Source organism: Patagioenas fasciata, chromosome 6 (assembly GCF_037038585.1).
Source record: "Patagioenas fasciata isolate bPatFas1 chromosome 6, bPatFas1.hap1, whole genome shotgun sequence".
In the NCBI taxonomy this organism is placed as follows: Eukaryota; Metazoa; Chordata; class Aves; order Columbiformes; family Columbidae; genus Patagioenas; species Patagioenas fasciata.
In genome coordinates this window covers 23360037-23383581 of record NC_092525.1, presented here as the reverse complement: position 1 = coordinate 23383581, position 23545 = coordinate 23360037, and the positions used below count along the sequence as shown (strand labels likewise).

The 23545-nt window shown below is 37.4% G+C and overlaps 1 protein-coding gene across 2 annotated transcripts in view; it reads right to left on the bottom strand.

Annotated features, from left to right (window-relative positions):
• SUCO (SUN domain containing ossification factor) overlaps positions 1-23545 on the bottom strand; it is a 41382-nt gene that overhangs the window by 3693 nt on the left and 14144 nt on the right. The window contains exons 4-22 of one of the 2 annotated variants that reach the window (XM_065842172.2): positions 22706-22851; positions 19339-19479; positions 19011-19158; positions 16978-17098; positions 16623-16747; positions 16091-16158; positions 15308-15415; positions 14088-14193; positions 12228-12248; positions 11939-11994; positions 10706-10797; positions 9911-9976; positions 7495-7569; positions 6891-6987; positions 4671-5840; positions 3836-3923; positions 2391-2495; positions 480-634; positions 27-118 (exon numbers count right to left, since the gene is read on the bottom strand). In XM_065842172.2, the coding sequence (XP_065698244.2) occupies positions 27-118; positions 480-634; positions 2391-2495; positions 3836-3923; positions 4671-5840; positions 6891-6987; positions 7495-7569; positions 9911-9976; positions 10706-10797; positions 11939-11994; positions 12228-12248; positions 14088-14193; positions 15308-15415; positions 16091-16158; positions 16623-16747; positions 16978-17098; positions 19011-19158; positions 19339-19479; positions 22706-22851 (2980 nt within the window). The remainder of the gene's footprint in view (positions 1-26; positions 119-479; positions 635-2390; positions 2496-3835; positions 3924-4670; positions 5841-6890; positions 6988-7494; positions 7570-9910; positions 9977-10705; positions 10798-11938; positions 11995-12227; positions 12249-14087; positions 14194-15307; positions 15416-16090; positions 16159-16622; positions 16748-16977; positions 17099-19010; positions 19159-19338; positions 19480-22705; positions 22852-23545) is intronic. The other variant, XM_065842174.2, reaches the window with a different exon arrangement.

Below are 23545 nucleotides of genomic sequence, written 5' to 3'. Positions count from 1 at the left end.
CTAGATGTATGAGGTGTGAATAATACCTTCTTTACCAGCTAGCTGAAAAGACTGTGATCTGACCAGTGGAAGAGAAGTTCTTCTTTTCAAATTCATATCATCATAGGAGGAAAAACACCTAGAACAAAAAAATCCACAAAGCTTTTATAAACACAGTTTTCTCAGGGCTTTGTCATACACGTATTTCATTAAGAAACATCTTTGGCAGAAGGACAGAATTATTCACCAAGGTGCGCAAGAAAGCCTTGCAAACAGACACAGTACTGTATTTGCAATGAACTATCATGGCATGTTGAGTGCAGTAGCCCCAAAATGCTCTTAGGAGAGCATTACTACAGAGCACTAACAGTTCTTTGCTATCAACTTTGAGTTTGCAGAAACAAAACTCAGAATTAAAGTAGATGTGCCAGTCGCAGCAGATTTAGGCAATACCAATAAAAGCTGCAAGAACAATTACGTTTCAAATACAAATGCATTACCTTTTGGGACTAGGGTAGTGATTACTTTTGGGAATTTTTGAGAGGTAATCTTCACAGAACTGAGAATTGCTTCTGCACCGCTGCACACATAGCACCAAGCCCAGAATGACACAGAGCACCAGAGAAATCACAAGGTAAGTCTGCCGATCAGAAACCTGGAAGAATTTGATACAGTTGTTAGACACAAAGAATAATTTCATGATACTATTATTCTTGTTTTAAACATTAAAATCTTTAAAAGAATAGAAATGACATTGTCAAGTCACTTTCCTTCAATATCACTAAACACTTGTTCAAATTGGAGTATTTTTTGAGGTTTGATGTAGTCTGTTGGCTACGCAGCATTCAAGGACTGAAGGCTGAAAACCACAGCGCAAAATTTCACCCAACTATGGTACTACTATAACTTAAAGCAGCAGCCGCCCCTTGCACAGACCTAGCTGGAAGTTATATACCTTCCACAGGAAAGGGTACTAAGAAATTAACTTCTCTGTTTTATGGTTGATGTAATACTATCTCAATTTTACAATGCTTTTCATTACCTCGATTGCAGTTCTTCACAGAATAAGTAACATTATAGTCACTTCATTCAATGGGTTTTATCTTTCTGACTACTCTTCCATTTCACAACCTAACAGAAGGATTTTTTCAAGTATGTTAATTTCTGAAGCTTACTAGAATTATATGGAACCTGAAATCCAAGGATATTTTGCAGATGCTTTAAAAAAGCAAATGAATTGCACAGCTGCTTTCCTACAAAAATCTATCTTGAACACAGTAAGAGATCTCACAAGTCACACAAAGATTTCAGAGAGAACAAGGAACATGACCTCTCATTTTGTACCCAGCAAATGCCTCAGACTAACAGACTGGGGTGACCAGAGCTGAGTTCAGGGAAAGCCATGTGCTCCAGGCCCAGGATACTCATCTAACATACCCTGATGATCAGCACTGTCAACTCCTGGTTGAAACCACACCACTCATGAACAGCAGCTTAGCCAGCCAGGCATCAAAGGAGCCTCACTAAGTGTCAGAAAACAGCTCAAGATGTCTTTGGCAACATACACCAAAAAAAAAAAAGTCATGTTTATGGTACTGCTTGAAATCTCAGGGTGGAAAATGTAAACATTTTAGAGAACATGTTCCTAATATTCTTTCCAAGATTCCCCTAATCTCAAAAGATCACAACAGCCAGTGGGGAAAGGAGAAGGGTGTCTCAGCTACACGAGCCTCCCATTCAGTAGCTAAGTGTGCAATCCTCCACATACTCATCTGTTATTACAGCCCAGTTCCAACAGCGGCCAGTACACTCTTGCACATTAAACCTCCTGTGGCAAAAGTCTGTTATTATTTAAGTGGACAATATAAATGCTGGACACCGCAAACCATCCCATTTTACTAAAGCTGTGTAACAAAGCCACACAATCTAACTGCTTATATAACGGAGCACATTCCAGAAAAGTTCCTGAAGCATGAGCTTTATCATTCCCTCTGATATGTGTCAAACATTCTATATGTGCAACAAATCCTATGATTACCATTTCAAAGTCAGTGGTTAGACTTCGAATTTCATTAAGAATCATTTCACAGAATGATATAAATTCCAGTGCACTACAGAAAAGCTGAGATATTAAGTTATTCTGTTATCTTTATTGTTAGCTTAGACTATAATCATGGGGCTAAGTAAGGTTGTAATAGAAATTACCAACATCGCTGTGCAGAAGGCAGATCAAGCTTCTTAAACCTTCCTCCCCTCCCCTGGCCAGCTGCTAAAGTAGGTTGAAAGCAACTCTAGAGACAACTTCCCAAATGAAATGCTTCATCTAATGATTCCAGGCCTCTTCAAACTGAGATACGTTTACGCACCTATTTCCTTTAAATTCTCGTGCAGTATTTCTAAATTATAATTACCTCACGTTTTAACTCCGCCACAGTTGTTGACAGATTGGAAACTAGCTGTGTCATGTTGGTGAGCTGTGCCTGTAACAGCTGGATTGCTTCTGTTTGCCGTTGATCCTGTGTTAAAGAGAGTCATGGTCGTACTATTTAATTGTCAGGTTCCCACTATCATACAGTCAGTCTCACATGTATCAAGTTAGCATTCTGTCTGACACAGGCATTTTGTAGCCACATGATCTATTCAGCATTGCTTTCAACAAAACTTTCATCTAACATTTGAAATTGCTTAAGCAGCATTAGTCTCACACACACTTAAAAAAAAAATCAACATTTTTACTTATCAAATCATGTTTTGTAACATTATGCCAAGTGCATTTCATTACAGTGACTTCTGCTGTCTTCATTAAGGGCAGATTAAGTAGCCAGTTCTATGCAATCATTGTAAGGAAGCTGACTACTGTCATGTTACAATATACACATGCAGATGACTAACCAGAGTTCAAGTCTAAGAGCTGACACACAGCAAGTCAGCCACTTAATGACAGCAGCCCAAGTGCTTTGCTGCTATCACCTCCTTCCTGGAAAGAGCCCTAACAGGATTCTTAATCCTATTAGAAGTTAAGAAACATGAGCAGAACACTAGGGAGATTAACGAGGAAGACCACCTCAGATCGACCAGCATTTGACACTACTAAGAAAAAAAAAAGGCAGAAAAGACAACATATATGATCTCAGGAAAGCTGTGATTTTCTTCAGTGTTGATGGATAAGCAAACTACAGGCCTGGGATGGCACTCCAGAACTTTCCAGGCAGTTTGGGATTAAGTCTGCTATGCCACATGCACAGTTGCTTTAGCAATTATTCCGCACTGCAGGTAGCACTGCTCAGGAAAGCCAGGATGGCAGAGTAGGAAAACTTTGTCAGCTCTCACTTCCCTACATCACATTTTAAAGAATGAACTACGCTTTTGTTACAGGCACTACACTTTCAAATGCAAATCTGGCATAAGCCATTACTGTACCCCTCTCCCTTCCCAGCAACATCAGGGCAACGGTCTATCTATACTTTAAATCAGAGATGAAAAATAAACCAAATTTAAAAAAATGGGTTTGAGTGCAGCTACAACCAAGAAACAAGGGTTGAAAATTACCTGAACAACATTTACATTGACAAAAACATTTAGGAATTTTAGCCATAACCAGCTGACAACTGATTGTTTTTTTTTCAAACAGAAAAATTGGGAAATGGAGTTGGAAATGGTTTTATTCTAAAACAACCGGAAACATATCTAAAAATTTGATTCGATGCTGGGAAGCATGGAGAGGATGTTTTTAAAAGTCAGACACATGACTAATGGAGTTCTTCAATTAAAAGAGGATTTCTGCACCAACTTGTGACTCATTCTGAAAAGTAAACTCTCCTAAGCAGGAAAACACAAGTACTTCAACAAACCGTACCTGCTCTTCTGCTATTCTTGAGGTGTTCTGAAGTTTTATTATTGTTTTATTGAAAGCCTTCTGCATTTCTTCCATTTGCTTTCGGTACCTAAAACAAAGAGCATAAAGGTCTGAAATGCTAGTTCATAAAACTCTTCAACACTACATCCGCATTTAGGAAATACCACTAGGCAAGGGGAAAGCTTCTTTTTGTCCAAAGAAGTTTTATTTAAACATCCAGTGATATTTCCTTTTAAGTTTCACACATTAAAAGAGGGACGTGCCTCTTCCTATTCCCCCCTCTCCCCATCCCTAAGGTTAAAGTCGAGTCTATTTCAACAGCTTAGACCTTAGCACCTTCGCTATGGAGAATTCTCTACAAATCCCTCTTGATTCCCTCTCCATGTTCCCTGCTTCAACGAAAGCTATTACTGGCAACATGGTAGTTTAATTGGAAATGATCAACTCAGTGAAGGTAGCATCACAAGTCTGTGTCATTCAGTTTAACAGCAACAGGAGGATATACCCCTTCGTTGAAACGATTACGGACCAGATTAGCGTTTACATCCTGGCAATGCTTTATCCTTTTAAAAAATCCACAGCAACACTCCTCAAAACAAAATAAATGTGATTGTAACTGAAATACAGAAAGAGAACCCTTGTCACTTGTAGACATCTAGGTCTCCAGTAGCTACATAGGATTAGGTACTTTTCTCAGTTTTCCATAAAGCTTTAAGCTGTGACTTAGGTTATACTCTGCTTTCACTGTACTACTTTCCATATGTGTATGCTCCTTTGTATAGTTGGCTAAAATCATGTTTACATACAGTAGACTCTTTCCAGTCTTCAGACTTACCTCTGACTAAGTTCTTCTAAATAACGGCTGCTGAGAGACATGTTTACTTCTAGAGCTTTTATGCGATTATTAAGGCGCATGAAGACAGACTCCTTCTGATTAGATCCATGAACAAGATTTCCATTTGCATAACCTAGATCCGTTGAATTCTGCAATTCAGCATAGAAGTCTGTAGCTGTTCTCTGCAGTCCTCCAGAGACTGGAATCGCCATGAAAACTTCTTCAGCTGTCTGATCATCCTCCTTTGTTTCAGCAGATACAGAAGACTCAACAGGAAGCAAAACAGGTTTCTGCACTTCTGGAGCGCTTTCCTTTCCCTCCCCAGCATCACCAGCTAACATGCCCACTGTATGTTCAGGCTGCAGAACTGTCTCTGTAGGCCTTAAAATAATCGGAGTAGCAATACTCTCCCTTGCGCTCATCTCCTTTACCTCAGTGGCCACACTAGTCTCAGAAACTACAGGGGTTTCTTCTGCAACAGAGCTCTCAGCCTTTTCTGTTTCTTCACTGATCTCAGTTTCATCCACCTGGGCAGTCACTCTTGGCACTACCTGGCCTGCATCATCTTTGGCAGGCTCCAGTGCAGCGTCTGTTGTTGGAAATGGCTTAATTTCAGCAGTAACTCCTAAGAGGAGGGATTGAGAGACAGTTTGAGGATGGCTTGGTTCCAGTTCAACTGAATCTGTGGTCTTGTTACTGATCTCCTCCTCATGGACCGCAACACTGAAGTCAACTGCAACAGCAGATCCAGATGTTCTCTCAGCTTTCCTGTCTAATTTGTCAGGTAGAGGCTCATCTATTGACATATGTATAGATTCAGTCAGAACCACCTGTGGCTGCTGAACATCAGCAGAGTAATCTTGCCCTTGTTTACCTGCAGTTTTACTACTCTGTCGATGCATGGCTACCGCAACTGAACACCGCTTAAACAGATATTCTGAAAAAGTGGAAATACAACATGCTGTTGCTATGTCATAGCAGTACTTTTCTGTCTCAAGTTCAAACCATGATGCTGCTGCTTCTTCCTGATCATCACTGGGCAGCAAGGTTACTGTTGACTGGCTTGTATCTTCTTCATACTCTTGTACTAATTGAACAATAGGATTTTCTTTTGTCAAATCCACAATTAATTGCTCTTTATCTATCTGTGGAGTATCTGTAGTAACAAGCCTACAACAAAAGAAGTAAAGATGGGATGTTACTTCCAATAGTTTCATATCACTGCTCCAGAAGACTGCAGAAGTAGGATCTTTTAGAAAATCAGTGAAGCCTATTCCAGTGACAAAAGCCAGTTCGGATACACTCAAATTCTGTATTTTCTCTGGTGTTTTTCAACCCTGATTTGCAAACAAATTATTTCAACCCTTGCTTCTGAAACAGCAAGCCTTCTCAATCAGATATTACCCATTCTCTCAGCCTTTTTTAAAGTCACCAGTTCAAATATCACTAAGTTTTTATACGGCAAGCATCTTACTCTTCTGTTGCAACCTTCAAATACAAATGCAAGAATTGCAACCTTCCCACTGACCTCCTTCGGTCTCTCAGCAACCAGAGTGCTAGGAAACCATGAAACCACTAAATACAGCACAAGTCATAGCTTAGCATTTAAGAGCTAGAGTCTCAGCTCTAAGTAGCCAAATCAATTCTAAAAAATTGCACTCAACTGAAAAAAACCCACAGAATTTCTACATACAACTTCTCTTCCCAACCTAATTCCATATCTTTGCATACATATTTTCAGTAAGGGAAGTCTAGCAAAAAATACAAGCTTCTAAATCACAATTTGTCAACACAATTTAACCGAAGTTTCAGCAACAGATCTTACATTCATAATTAGTCTCCTTTGCAGGAGACAACCTGCAAAACCTGGAAGAATATTAAGTCAGTTTCCACCCAATAAATCTGCAATAGACAAGAGTGAAACTGGTGCTACTTCTAAACAAAATAATGCAAACCATTGAGAAAGTTAACTATTCATTTTGACAGTCAATTGTTAAAACAAAACCAAACATCTCATAATGGAAATAGCTATAAACAGTAACTGAACCAATATACTTTCCTTGTTAGTACATTACCACACTACACACTTCAAATACTTGCTTTTTCATTTGTTTAAGGCAGCATGCCGTATCTGAGCATTCTACTACCTAAGATGTCAGACTTGTTAGTCTCTGCTAGAAACACACTGGAAAAAAAACAGACCTCACACCAATGACTTACTCTGGTGAAGGAACAGGAGTTGGTTCAAGCAGCCTTGGTGCAGCTGTAGAAGTTGCAGGGGTGGCAGTGACATTTTCAGACAAACTTTTGTTGCCTGCTGCAGGAAGGAAGAAAATGTGAACATAACTCAAGAACCATGTTTGTTTTCAATGAATTTTAGTTGCTTTTTTTTTAACATTTGTTTTATTTTATTTTAGATTATTAATTGTACTACCAAATTAACTGCAGATCTCATTCAGTTATTTGAATAGAAGTGCTACTGTTACTTTATGTATACAATGTTATGGACAGTCTCAAGATATTTCCACAAAGCAGCAGCAAGTCAGACTTCATAACTGAAGCTGGGTAAATACAGAGGATAAAGATCTCCAAATATTGCTGAACAAACATATGTTATCCTTGTATCAGTTCTCTTCTCTGTAGATTCAGCATCTTTGTTCCACTTTTCACAGTAGGATAAGAATACTATGGCATTAATCAGGAATGCCATAAAAGGTGAAAAAAGTAATTTAAACAGAGATCATCCAACTCATAAAATATTTTTTAAAAATTATACTTTCCAGCATGCTTTTATACATATATATATAATTATATATAAAGATACCTTCAGATTCAGAGGATTCTTCAGTTTTGGCTCCAAGCATATTAGCAGCAATATTCACCATACTCAGGATAGCATCTAAAAGAGAAAATAACTAATCAAAGGGGTCATATTCAGAGGGCCCAGAGGGTCTCATACTGCTGCAGCATAACAATTCTAAATATTTTAAGATTTGAAGAAAATCTACTCTCTACAATCTGTTGCTTGAATGCAATCTAGATCACTCAAGGCAATTGGAAGAAAACTGTAACAAATATCCACAGATGCGGCTTAGATTTTTTTTTTTTGAAAGGATCTGTTACGTGGAACAGTTTTTTCCTTAAAGAAAACAAAACAAAACCAAAAAACACAGAAGTAAATGCAAAGAGGGTCTGCTCTATATCAGCACATATATTAAATGCAGCTAATTCTTTGGTCCTGCATTGAAAACAGACACCATTGCCAGGCGTACTTAGAAAATGAGAACCAGGGAAAGAGCACCTTATTGTAAACACACAGAAGTTGGTCCAATTTTGCCCATTTCTCCCCCACCCAGGAACATACATCTGTATTGCATGTCACATGGCTAAGTTCATAGAGTGGCATTTCAGTAGTAATGACAAATTTCCTGAACTCCAGGAAGCTGTGTTCAGAACCTTGGTTCTGCCTTTCCTCCAAAACGTGTCAGAAAATACGTTCTTGAATTACATATTTATCTGGGGCTGTATTCATTGAAAAGTCAGGATAAACAAAAGATGTTAAATTTGATGTATGACTGGTTTCTTATTATTGATGGAGGAGCAGAAAGAATTAAAAGAGTTGGTACAGAAGCTTCCCAGTCTGGAATGGCAGGAGAAAGAACACTGAGCTATCCTCATGGGTCAGACTAGCAGACTGCAAAACATTTCTTACAGGATCACATGCCTGAGGAGTCTGCTGTCTCCTCAGAGGATCACCTTCCTCACTGTCTATCAGTCTACTTAAGACAAAGGATGCAAAATGGAAGTCCATCACATTTGTCTAAGCATGCATGTATATATTTAAACAAAACAAAAACTAAAAAAGAAAACCCAAAATGAAACACACACCCCCCCCCCCCCAAAAAAAAAGAAAAAACCAAACAACCACCCACCAACTCCATATACCTTCCAAAAAAGGAACACGGACTACCCTACCAGAGAAGAAAGGTCTCAAAAAGATTTGCAAGCCAGAATTAAATAATGATCACTGCAATGTTTCAGTGCTCAGCCATCTTCCTAAAGCAAACTCAGTCACAGGTGTTTCAAAGCTTTTAATCTTGGCTTTAGTACTCCTACAATGCAGTGACTTCTGTGTTGTTTTTTTTCAGGCAGTGAACAAAAACTCCCAATATTGCACTTGCAGACAGAACATGTGAATTCACCTCCTCAAGAAAGCTTGAAGACAGGAACTTGTAAAGTTTGAAAGAGTCAGGGAAAAATATACTGCTTTCTGTCATCAAGAGGCTACATTTAGAAATAAAACTGCCTTTTCCACTATGTTTCCCATTTGAAAACCACATTAACCTGTGCAAATTCCTAGTCATGACTTTTTTGTTCTTAAGTGACAACTATGTTCTAGGAAATATTATAGTATATATTATAATAGTAGCAAAGAACTCTGCAGCTCTGATCCACTACAGGATGAAAGGAAAGCCTCAGCCCAAACAGCATTCATTCTGAGCCCAAACCTACACCACAGTAACAAATCTTCACTAACTGGGACAGAAGGAAGAGCAGGACAGTGTAAAAGCTTTTCAGAGGAAGCTGTGTGGCAGCTTATACTGTCCTAAATAATGTGGCAGTTAAGAATACCATTAAAACAGAATATGCAAGTGTTCTTTGGAAAACCTCCAGGTGTGGGGTTTGGCTAATGAAAAAGTAACAAGAGACAATCAATAGTCCTTAATTCTTCCAAAAATAAAAATATGTAGGTCTTATGAAGAACACAGAAGCTACAATATCTACATAAAGCCTTCTCAGATACAGTAGCCTCCATCCTTTCCTTTCAAGCTGTACAAAGTAAATCGTTGTATTGCCTCCTATAAATAAGGCACCTTAACTAAGCACAGATTTCCAAGTTCTGAATTATTAAGGTCCTACAGTGCTTTAGTAGTGGTTATTTACATCCGTATTTAACACCCATATTATTTTAAGTGCTCGGGATCCTTAAATACAGAAAGTAAAGTTTCAAAAGAGAATAGAGATCCTTAGAACTGGAATGTTCTATTTTTAGAACACTTTAAGACCGATACCCCATCTTCAAATTGTCACTATTTATCCTGAGGCACTTAAATAGGAATCACAATAGATTGTTTCAGTAGAAAAAAGTCATAGCTGTTGCATGACAAAATGTCGCTCCACGTTGAATTAGCTTAATTTGTTTCACCACAGCAATATTTTTTCTAATAAATCACACTCACTTGTAGCAGAACCAAGGAGATTTTTTGAAGATTTTTCTTCCCCTGTATTATAATCCAATAGATAATCTATAAAATAAAGAAGAACACTTATGAATTTCAAAATTAAATGTGTCACAGGCAAAGAAAATAAACCTTAAGATTTAACACGTCATTCAACTACGTCAGTTTGAAAGCGTGGAAATAAAACTACAGAAATGAAATTAAAGGTCAGGTTACATACTGAAATATCAAACTCCAAGCAATGAGAAACCCGAAGAGATTCAGGGTTCAAGTTTCAGTTTCCACAGAATTCATGACACAGATGCAACAAACAGCTCACTGAGCTGATGTTCTCCCCCCTCTTCTCCTCATGAGGCCTGGAGATAGGTGCTTGCTTTTTTTTTTCTTTGAACATAAAGTCTACAAGCCAAAATAATCACCTTTCCAATTGCTTGCAGCATTGATCATACAATCTCAGAAAATGGGCTAAGAACAACTAAGAATAAAGCTGTTTCACGTGAGCCCCTTTGATTACTTTAGTTATCCTTTACTACTGCCAGCACATGACATTACTCAGGCTGCCAAGTAAAATAGAGACTTATTACTAGCATTTTAAAGTAACCCTCCAATTAGTTAAAATAGGCTGTTAAAAACTTAAAAGGAATGTTGGATAAGCTCAGAAATCCTGAGATACTGTCAACAATACTAAGAGTAAATTTAGCAGTCAAATAATTTCTTATATGCAGGAAACGACAAGCCACCAGACTCACACAAGACATGTCTGAATGGCTAAAAATGCAGAAATTATTTGCTTACCATAATCTTCATCAAAGAGTTCTTGTCGTTCAGACTGATACTGAGAATCAGCTATTTCTTCATACTCTTCAACCATGCTTGTACCAAATACCCTATGAGCAAAGTTTTAAAATAAAAACCTAGTAGCCTACTAGTCACGTAATTACTTGACATAATCAGTAATTAGGTAAACAATATTAACATTATGTAATATGTAGCATATAAATTAGATAAGCAATAGTTGCCATCAGTTGACCAAGATCAAGCAGCAGGTATGCTTATTTTCTCAAACTTGTATCCACAAAGTCCATCACATGTTTTCAAGTGCTGCACCAGAACAAGATTCTGCTTTAATTCCAGTAATTCCACAGAGGCTTTTCCTCCTTTTTAACTTGAACTCAGAACTCATACCTAGACTTCCTTGTATTAAGCTCCCTAAGAGCTCTTAGGCCTCCTCTTCAGCTTCACCTTTGACTAATTTCAAAACTATCTCTTCATGACTGTCTCACTTAGCATGTTTTATTCTCTTTGACCTCCTGTTCTGCTGAAATAAAATCCAATCAAACCAACTTAAAGCAGCCTTGTCAACTGAAAATATGGTTTGGCTTATAATGCTAGAGTTCCCGGTTCAAATCCTGACATAGCTTTGGCAGGAGAATTGAAATCTGCTTGGGTTTGTGGTTTTGTTTGATTGGGTTTAGCTTTATATTTATTTGTTTTGTTTGTGGTTTGTCTTTGTTTAATTGGGTTTTTGTTCATTCTATTGTTGTTGGTTTTATTTTAGGAGCAGTATAGCCAATTATTCTCTGAAATACACACACACAGTTATTATAATTTAGGTATTCCAAGCACTACTAACTTTACATACCTGGGGTGCCAGGCAACACAGCAGTTTCCCAAAAATAACTCACCACACCTGCTCCTTTTAGTTCACCATTTGTTCCTTGTTTTGCTTGGTCAGCCTTGAAATGTTCATGTTTTCCCATAAGGCTGCTCATGCTCCTGTTCCCTAACATACCCCTGCAAATCTAAACTATATCTTACATACGGGAAAATCAAATCAGAAGATCCAAAGCTTCTTTAACAGATGTGAAACATGCTACACAAGAAGTGAGTGAGGTAATTACTTAATTCACAGTATTTCCAAATAACTTAAATATTCTGAAGACTAGCATTTGTTGCCTGACTATTATTAGAACACTAATCCTTACTGCAAGGAAGTAGAAAGACAAAGCAAAAACATGAACATGTTACCTTATAAGACTCAAAGGACAAAAATGTTCCGATCCAAAGTGTGATATCAATTCCACCTACAGAATAAGAGGTACTTAAAATAAAACTCCAAAGACCCACAGTCAACAGTTCATTTAACACATACATCCAATCTTGAAATGGCAAGTTTTATTTACTCAAGGGATTTTTAGATTGCCCATAACAGGAAAGACTCAAAGATTTGTTCTTGCCATGCATTAAAGTGCTGAGTTGCAGTAGAGAACACCCCAAGCCCCATGCACTCATCATTCCAAAAGAAGAGGTTGCTAACCTTTATGTACTTGATGAACATCTGAAGCGAGAGAAAGGAAAAGAGAAAAAAAAAGATGTCAGTACAAAGGCTGAACACATGCCGCAGGCAACTAGAGTTTTGTTGTTTTTAATTCAATACTATAAATGCCTAAGAAGACAAGTTAAGAAAGATAAAGTTGCAATACTACTTCATCTGCCCTAGGTAGCAAGATTTCACTTAGTCCTTGTACCTTGCAGATAGAAGGTAACATGCAACAAGTGTTTTATTAATGAACTTAACAAGTTACCCTATTTTTCTAGGCAACATGATTGTAGACAGAAGTGTGTTAAATTTACTAAGTGTGGGTTTTTCCCCCCTTAAAGAGCACAGTTTACAGGAAGTGACTCAAAAGGAAAAAACATCCCTTTACAGCATGCATTCTATGGACTGCTGCTGCTTCAAGTTCAATATAATACATTTCGATTTATAGAACCACTACTGGAAGAAAATGTATAGAGAATCTGATGATATATTTAGAAGCCGTAACCATCAGTATTTCTAGTGTGATCTTAACTACACACTGGTATTTATTTAATTCAAATTAATTTGCAAGTGTAGAATGCATTTATATTAAAACGCTATGTAGACACTACCAATGAAGATCAAGGTAACTATTCCCATAAAAGCACTCGTATCAAAAATAATGGAATTTTTTTGTAAAAGTTCATTACACCACTTAAAAATTAAACTTTTCAAAACATTTTTGGGCTCTTCTGTAGACTAGGCACACATAGAACTTGTCTACTTTTTGTACTATGATGTAAAAACATCACTAGAACAATCCTTTGAAAACTTTACCACGCTACAATATTCAAGGCAGAACACTGTATCCACCAAGGGATTAACTGCTGAAATATCCAGCATAATTCTGGAACTTCAGTGACAAGCAAGATTCCAGCTACCTTAAGGCATTAATTCAGCCAGAAAGCAGAATTAAAAATAAATGAAATCTCTATCCTGTGACTCATGCAGAATTTCTGGGTAGAAGAGTTAGATAACCATCATTCATAGCTACTTCAACCATTTTTTTTTTTTTTTACAAGCACCATAATTGGAAGATAACGCATCACTGGAGAGGACCTAAAAGCTCTGTATTATATTTGAATTTAAACCTCCCCTACATCCCAATATTTTCACAAAAGCTTTTAGCCCAGTCCAAAGACAACATTATTTATGGAGTTTTATTCTGAGTCTCCTGAGTAAAGATAGCTTGCTGCAAGTTAATTTGAAAGTGGAGAGATCATGGCAAGTGCTCCAGTAGCAGTAAGCCTAAATAATCTGCATGACTTGCAGCTATGACTGAGTAGCTGCCAAACTGCACTTTCAATCTATCGATGAGAACCAGAATTCAAACGCTTACTCTTTCGGACTGCCTTAAGACCATACAGCAGAATACAACAGAAAAATCAAGAAATACCCATATTCTCATCTGTGCTCCAGGGAGTGCGTGTATATATATTTGTATGTATATATACAAAGCAGGCACAGCCAAGAGACAAAACAGGCTGATACTTCTAACCTTACCTTCAGAAAACAATTAAGTCAAATAGAACAGAATGCTGTCTAGATTGTTCTTAATTCAGCTAGCAATTAAGTATGTACTTGGACACAAGGTGCTCCCCAAGACCCCCTCAGTTACCATTATGAGGAAGGCGATGCATGATTGGCTGTGTACTAAACCCTTGTCAAACAATCGCACTAGGGCCACTAACAAAACTAGTGCAATTAATGGTAAATCATGCTTTGAAAACATGTCTCTAGATGCTCTGTTATACACAGTAAGCCCAGCAAATCTCTCCTTTCCTGAGAATCATGGATGCTTTTGCAGCATGAAGTTACCTTAACATATTTTGCATACATCTGTTCATCCAGAGGAAAGCTTTGGACATTTCTCTCATCTCTAGCATGGAAAGTACCTAATTTAATCCATTTGTTTGTTGGATACCTAGAAAAGAAACAATAGAGTCAGCTAATGAAATGCAAGAACCCACTGTTTATAGACACTTGCCAAAGTTTCCCAAAATGCCTTTTCACAGAATACCCCTTTTGTTTTTTTTTTCAATTGCAAGACAGTAGCAATGTGATTTTGTGGAAAGAAGAGTTGCAAGGTAAGGCCAGTCCTAACACAAAACCTCAGCAGTACCTCTCTCAGGCTTATAATAGCATGCAGGCCCCTGAAGGTTGAAACCCTGTACTTGATCCAGTTACTGAAATTCAACTAGCCTACAGTAAAGTTTTTGGAACTGAAGAAGTCACCTCAGATGAACACTGAAGAACATGCTGCACAAGTGACAGGTTGTAATTGTTACTGTAAGCAAGCAGCAAAAAAACAATGAGCGAAGTAGAGTTCGAAAAAGGCAACAGATCAAGTGTGGAAAATCAGAATCCACACACTTCGAGCGCTGAAGAGGAAAGTAAAGGTTTTTGATACACTCTGCAAATGTCTACTTTTTCACACACCAGAATAAACTGCTCACTCCCAAAAGTACTGGGGGCACAACATTCTCTAAAACATAATAAAAGCCACCCTTTAATCAGGCATTCAGCCAATCAGTAGTACTCTTACTACTTCTACTTTCAATAGTGTACTTTTATTTTCTTTTGCAAATAGTTTGTGGGGTTTTTTTGGACAGAGCTAAGCATTGAAGACAGTTTAAGATATGTAAAAATGGTCTGAATGACAAGGGAGGAGAATCCACAACCACAGCGGCATTCTGTTAAAGAATGTTCATTTATGACCTGCCATCTGCTACCCATCTACTGTGTAATTTCTACTGCTTCATTTCTACTTTTCAACAGATTTTTCCGTTTTGCTTTTAAGGTGGGAAAGAGAAAAAACATAGGAAGCATAGAAAGAACACAAACCGTGTCTTCTAGGACCTCACAGTTACCTTACCACAGAAATAAAAAAGCTAGTAACTGGTAATACGCACAAAGAAAACCCACATAATTTCACAATGAATTACACTATTCACAATAACAGGTATACAGAGATCTTGTTTTATTAAGCCATCCACCTAACTATTTCGCATTCAGAATTGCAAGTTTTGATAACATACCTGTCACTAATAGACACCAGAAAGTCTTTAGGAGTGGAAGAGAATAATTCATGATTTGCAATGTCAAGCTGCTTTACTTGGACTGGTTCACAGAGCTCGATAACAAACCTTGAAGACAAAGAGGAAATTATTTAAAAAAAAAAAAAAGCAGCACTTTGCCTTCGACAATTACAATCCTCAGTCCTTTACCTTGTTACTGCATCCTTCACTGGGTATTAAAGAAGCCCATAAAAACGCTGTACAATAAGGAGGCATCACTTGTTGCTCCCTTCAAAGTCACTAGTGGCATTTATCTGCATAGCTAGCTTAGTAACTCTATCTAGCACCTGCAGCTATAAAAGCTTCACCCATCTTGTACTGAAAGGCAAAAAGTCACAGAACTAAAAAATAAGGATTGCAAACATCACTGAAACCACACCTGAAATACCAGTTAGTACATGGTAAGTGCCAGTTATGTGTCCTACAGTTATCTGACAGCTGAGGAAAGAAACCAAAAACTTTACTTGAACACTCAGTGCTTTCTCTTTTGCAAAATTATAATTATGCAAACCTATAAATACTAAAGTCAAGTTATGCCTTTAAACTTACTTCTTAATACCAGAGACAGAATTCTATGGGGGACGTGACAGAGTGTCTACCCCTAAATTAGTGAAAGTTTCTTACACATACATTTCAGGTGGAGACACACCAAGGTCATGTTGGTCCCACAGTATACATACAGTACCCCACTGTGATGGAAACCTATAACCACTCCTGGCACACAAATAAACCTCAGTAACCTACCAGATTTTAGTACTGCAGGGATTTAGCATATAAAGGTCCATGTTTTCCATCAAAATAGCTGAAGTGCTCTGCATAAAGAAAAGAATTAGTATTTTAAATTGTATGGTAGATCCTAATGCAGCAGACAAGGGTTTTTTGCCCTCTCACAAAAAATAAGTTGCTCTTAGTCTAAGTAACTAATATCCAAGTTTCATAACATTCTAAGCAAGATAACACACAAGAGACAGTATGCCATACTCCTTTTGGGCAATCACAGATTATTTACTATGGCAATTATTTACTATTTATTACAACTTTGTTCAATTTCTGTACTCTGCTCCCCTTCCAAGAGAAACTATGGCAATACCTCTTAAAACAAGGGACAGATTACAGTATGTTGATTTTTTTGCAAATCAAAAATCACAATTAACCCAAACAAAAATAAAATATGATTTCAGAAATGAGTGTTCAGTTTTAAATAAGTGTACTTCGTACTGCTTATTGTACAAGAGTAAATTGAAATAAGGTACACTAATAATTAGCAAGTGTTTACCTTTGCCTCTGGATTAGCTGCCAGAATTTTGGCACCACACTCTACAGAGGCATAGTTATTTCTGTTCTTCTGGACCTTTTTCGTGGAGTGTTGCCCACCAACAGCAGAAGGGTGCATTGACTGACCTAGGAAGAAGAAAATATTGCTACTATAACAAGCCACAAAAAAACCAAACAGTATTTTCACTTTCAGGGAACTTCTGCTCACTGCTTTTCTATAATAAATGCTATCAATTATGCAGTTCTAGTAGAAAAACAAAGTTCCAGGCTGCATTCCAAATTCAGACAATTTCACTATTCAAATTGAAGATGAAAGTGGTCTGTATTTAGACCAAACCAATGAATCCTGAACTTACTCTTCTCTTTCTCTACTTCCATAACTTTCTTCTTCCATTCATCAAATGTTGGAATGTCTTCAGGGTCCTTTGGAGTCATCACCGATGTAGGGTCAATTTCTCCTGCTTTCTTATAGTCTTTCTGCAAGAGAAAGTCATCAACCAATGATGAAAACAATGATGAACCTGAATGCTTTAAAAAAAAAAAGCATCGCTCATCAAGTCAACAGCAGATGCATCATGTTAAAAACTTTGTGCCAAGGTAAGTTCATAAGCAAGGAAAAACATGTGATGATTTCCCCTCAGAATTATAGATTCTTTCACTGCTGGTAATTTTTGTGGCTAAACTAATACGTCTGAAGTAAAACATAAGCATTCTGTCTCAAAACATCTGCTTTTTCTTGAAGATTTTTGTTTTTCCTCCTCCCAAAGGAGAAAAGGTTTCCATGTAACAGAAATCTTCAAATAAGAATGTTGGCCATGTCAGAATTCTAGAGATCCACTAGAGTTTCTGAACATATCAAAAAACAGCAGAATAAGATTATTTTTTTTAATGTTCTACTTAATGTTTAATTATCAAAGAAATAATGCTTTGGACTTGCCTGATAAAGCAGGAACCCCTTTAAGTTAACCATATGCTATACCATTTCAAGTCTCCTCCTTTGTAAAAACACTTTTCCAGCACACCACCAGATGTTGAGCAAAAGCTTCTCACATATTTGAAGCGTAGAGGTTGTTTTGTAGACAACATTTTACAGGTGGTTTCTAGAATGACTGCTTTATTGTTTGACATTTTCTCTGCACTTAAAGCAAGAAATCTTTCACATACAGTTCTATAGCTGAAAGTCCTCAAAAGAGAGCCAAACCCATACATTTGGACATAAGTGACAATAAAATTCTTCACATTACTACACTGCAACAGAACTTTAGATGTGGCATACCCAAAAATACATCCCCAATATAACTAGGAATGAGAGGACCTAAAAAAAGGTGTATCTTCCTCTCCCAATAAAGTTCAGGATACAATATCTTCCTTGGACTATGACAAACATGTAAGTCAAAAATCTGACTAAGCAATGCCAAATCATGCTCTTAACTAGGACATCAGGCCAACACCATAATTATTTAAATTGCAGTCTTTAAAACATAAGATTAAATAAAGAAAACCCTGGATTTTTTTTAATACTGGTTTATACCAATTTGTCTGTAATAAGTTGTTTAGAAGACTCTTCCTAACTGCATGTAGTTATTTTAAGGTACACTGTACTCTGTTCAATAACATTGGGAAAAACTTCTCAGTTTTAAAAGAGAGCTATCAAAATTACTGACAGATTAAATGTGATCCTAAAGAGGCAAAAAATGGTATTGCCATGTCCTTGATCATTCTTTACTTATTTAAAAACATAACCTTTAGGAAGTGCCTGACAGTAAGAACATAAAAGCAGTCACACAGTTAAGTATAAAAGATGAGTCTGACTAAGCATCCCACTTTTACAGTGGACAAATAAGATATCTAGGAAAGAACAAAAACACACCACACATTTTTTATTTCCTCCAATTATCATCTTCGCCTCTAGCCATCTGCTTACTATTTGGGAACTTCAAGACTCAGTCAAGATTCAACACTCAAACTTCTATAAGTTTACTTGGACTGTGCAAACTCCCCCCTTTAAAATAAATAAGTAAATAAATAAATAAAATAAAAACCAGCATCCTGCAGGAAGTCCCAACTTCACTGTTAGATAAAGAACATTTCTTCTGGATCCTGCTTCAGATAGTTTTGATTTCCCCAAACCTTGTATTCGAAGACACTTTGCTCAGAAAAACTGTTCTGTGTCAATGGATCAATGTTGCTGCCCTTTTCTCCCATTTTATTATAGCCTTGTTAACACTGCAATATCAAAACCACACACAGTGCTGAAAATGTGAGGGCCGTGCATGCATACAGTAGCAATTAGAAAATCTATGGATATCACTCATCTTTAACATTGGTGATAACATAACTGAGGACATTAGGCTCCTCTGGGTACTGAGCAGATATCAATTCTGCTTACCTCCTTTAAGTTCTCTGAAGCATTCAAAGCAGATTTTTGCTCATCTGCTCCCTTTTCAGCTGCTGAAACTTTCGAGTCAAACTCTGATTTTGTCTTCTTTCCCTTGCCATGTGAAGATGATATGTTCTCTATATGTTGACCTGCAAGGCTGAAAGTTTTAAGAGTATTAGGACCTATAAAATGATCACAATGTCAATTATACACAACAATAAACACAGACACAACTATGTAGATAAGCAAGCACATGCAAATGTTTGTTGCAAGGCCAAGGCAGAACAGAGCGATTACTTTTCAATTGTTCAGAAACACAACCTGCTTCAATACTCACCTTTCTGGTGGGCTGACAAAAGAGGAAGGCTCACTCTGAGGGTCAGCCTCAAGTGTCCCACCAATATCACAGTCAGGTTCTGACTGCTCAGCTTCACTAGAGCTGACTACAGGGATATCAGCACGGGAATTTTCTATTGCACTGAAGGGAAAGAAATAACATGCTTTTTACCCTTCTGATAACACAAGTAACCCTGCTAATCAACCACATAACTAGAGATATTTGAAAGTTTTTAAAAAGCAACAGTCTCACAGAAATAATTCAGAAAAGAGGAATGAAGTGTGCTATACTTGTAGAACTGCATTCTCAGCTGTACCCATGCAAGAATGGAATTTCCTTTTCCAAACTGTTTGTCTCAGCAAAGGAACACAAAGCTGGCTTCTCATCTCCCATCTCATCTGCAAACGTATCATTTTTCCCATCATCACTAAAAATTAACAGCTTCAGAGTTACCTGACTGCCAGCAATTTTCCTTTCCAAAGGATCAAACATGAGACTGTCCATCATTAAAAGCTCCTAATGCTCCCAAGTCAATGGGCAGCAGTCAGAACAGAACTTGGCTAAAACTAAACGGAAAGGGGTGGCATAACGATACATAGTAGAGCTAGCCTGACTTCCTTTCCACTATTTTTTTTGCTAGTGTAATTAAAAATGAGGTAGTGCAGAAGACATTAACGAAGCTGCATCAGCAGCCTGAACTAACTAATCTGCCCACTGCTCTACTCCCTCTCTCCCAGAAAGGCTGAACACACTGCATCAGATAAATCCTAAGGCAAAAAACCGAGAAGAACAACTCCTTCTGTGCTCTTTAGGAATGACAGAATTGGTGGGGAGGAGAAGATGGATAAATAATAACTTTCAGTTGCTAACTTCTGTGACTGTCCTGTCTGCTCCAGTACAGGGATGACTTTCATATTGATCTAGAAGGTTATAAACCAGATCTGAAAGCTTTATTTTGCCTCCTAAATTTCAACATAAGCTTTCTTCAATGTTGGCAGCAAACTAGGTTAATCCAACATCATGATACAGAGCCGCCAAAACACAAAACAGCACATCAGAAACATATATTTTTGGTTCTCTGACTACTACAATTATCAACAGAAGCAGCTGCAACAAACTCAGAGAGCCAATTTTAGCAGCTCTCATATGATAAAGTTCTCACAGTATAAAACAAAAAACTCACAGGTATTCAGACTTTTTGCCACGTAGCAGAATTTAACAAACACTAGGAATACAAGAATTTATTAGCAACAAACAGGCAGCGGTTTCTCCGAACACCCCAAAATGCGTATATGTGAGATGCACACAGTTTAACTACGCATGTAATACTTTAGTGACTGAAGGCTGACCACTACACCTAATTTTAAAAAGCTCCACATACTCTTGATCTCAGTGGATAGATGAGAGTATGAATAATACCAACTAAACAATATATGAGAGAAGTACGAACTCAAATACCCCGATATCAGGGTGTACCTGACTGGACTCAAATAACTAATTCTGGCAGAAGGTGGATAACACAAGCCCAAAAGCTGCAGTGCTCCCTCTCATTTGTAAGTAGCTTTGCCTTAACTTTTGAAGTGCGTTACCAAGCTGACTTCACATGGCAGCTGTCTTTTCTTGCACCCAGAAGAGGAACTCAGATTATTTTTCAAGAAGTTTTCCCCAGATTAGGTTTGGGTAGAAAAGCTACAGTCAGTGCTGTCCTAAAAACAATTCATTACCCAACAAAAATAGTTTGAAATAACATTACTTCCATGATATTTTGACAAAGAGGTCCTCTTGGAACATCAGACCGGTAACACCTAAGGGAGCTGGACTTTGTTACACTGATGGGAATGAGTATTTAAAAACTGGAAAAATGCTGTCTAAAAATTACAAAAGCAATGAAGTCTTTTTAAACATCATGTTTAACTATGGAGTTGGACTACAGCTGGTTTGGATATGACAGTTAATCTGTACATAGAGAGAATATTTAAAGTTAAACTGAAGTTAGAAATAATGTATAAATATGCATCTCTCTTATAATCATTCTAGCCTTTCTTCCTGTAAATGGTAGTGTCAGAACACTACCAACAACCATTAACTAATATATGAGGTGCCCCAAAACAAGTTTCTATTTCCATTTATTTCATAGATCAAGTCTTCAGAGTTCACCACTCTAGTATTCCCAACTATGACAGCAAGATTGCTTTCAACAGTTACAAAAAACCAAGCTGAATGCTGAAAATAAAATCCTGAATCTCATACTGAGACCTGACAAAAGTTAGACTTATAACACATTGCACAAACTAATCAGCAGTCAATAAACGCTACAAAAGGAAACGTGCTGAAATTACATTCCAGTTTTTCTTTATAAAACCCACAAATTTGGGAAGCTTGATTTTCAAAGACTTGCAAATTACAGATACTTATGAAGTACCAAAAAGTGCTTAAGCATTAGCCTTAGCAGACTAGGCAAGATAAGTCAGCAGACAAGATTTCCAGACCTCTTCTATGCTGAAGAAACTAAATTGGGTAAATTTAAAAAAAAAAAAAAGGGCCCTTAAACACAAAACACCAAAGAGCAGTCTACTTCAACTTAAATGTCTTGAATTTTTATCTACCAAAATATTAGATCTTTATTAGCAGACAATCAGAAGAATATATCCCCTTAGCACACATTAAAAAGCCCAGGAGAATTTTGTGAAAGTACCTTGAACTATATACACGTGGACTTCCACACTACAGTTCACATTTGATAGCACAACATTCCACAAGAGAAGGGAAACAAAATGAAGCACATCAACTCTTGCAGAATGCCTGCAGCAGAGGTAGCTCTGCAATATGCTACTATGCACCAGAATTACAAACTGTCTTGGTTGCACTTATACTTAAATTTGCTATTTCATCAAAAGTCTCTTATGTCAGAACTTATTTAACACTGCTGTTATAAGTCTTGGAAAAAATTTCTGCAAAGTTCTTCCTTAACTTAAAGCAGAGGCCATTGCTGAAGTAGCTTTGATGCTTGTTATTACAGATGTGAAAGCACACTTGCGAAGGGCAGAAATCCTAATGGTAAAGACCTGATGACTTTTATAGTACACATTGCCTAGCACATAGAAGACACCAGATTTTTGTGTCAAAGCAGCACCTTAGAGAGTGATAATGGCAACAGTATGACACTTCACTCAAGTACACAACTCAATCCAATTATGGCATATTCTATTAACATCGACACCATAAACCAAAGTACAGCAAAAGAATCGTGTGGGACAGTCTAGTCTTATCCCTACTACACCTGAAGAGGTAACCCTTTTAACAGCATCAGAGTAAGTGATATTCTCTGAAAGATCAAACCACTAAAATATTAATTTAAAAAGCTTACTCAGGCTGCGAGACTGGAGGTATCTCTGAGGTAGGTGAACTGGAAATGTTTTCAGTGCTTGCAACTATGCCAGATGAAGCTTCATTTAAATCTGCTGAAGGTGGAGTCTCAACTTCAGGTTGGCTTGCTTCACTCATTTCTGTAGTCTGTGAAAACATTACAGGTGAACATACATTTTCAAAACTTGAACAGGAAAAGCATTCGTACAGTAACATCTAGTATGAAGTTTTAACAGTTCAGTGGTTCAGATTTCTGTCACCAGTCAACCTGAAAATCAGACAGCAAAACAGTTAAGAAATAAGTTCTTTTTTTCATAAATCTAGGTGGTATTCGTTGCTGCTTTGGAACAGTTGAAAGAATCTTCCATAGTCTGCAACATTAGTGTAAAAAAATTGGAGAAGGCACACGGAACAGCTTCGTCAACCACGCATTTCTATAAAGAGACGACCAGAAGAAAACACGCTCGAATATTTCAGCAACTGAAAGAAATGATGCTGTTTGTGTGCTTCATTATAATAAAATTTATATTTACTATCTTAATCCTAAGCTTAATTTTGGGGAGTGCTTTCCATCTTATCACTCCAATAGAGGTCCAAAATTATTTTAAGTCTATTTCAGGTTGTAACTGAACGAACATAAAAATCACTTATCACTTCTGAGAGTCTAGTAGTCTTGAATCTTATTTATCCTAGCCTTCAGTTTTCATAAGCCCTTTCACGGCATAATCAAAATAAGGCTAAATCTGGAAGGGTACCTAACCACTGAAACAGGTCAGAGTACCTCTTGCAGCAATAGAAAATGCCATCAAACACGAGTCTCTCATCAACAGCTGGACAACTC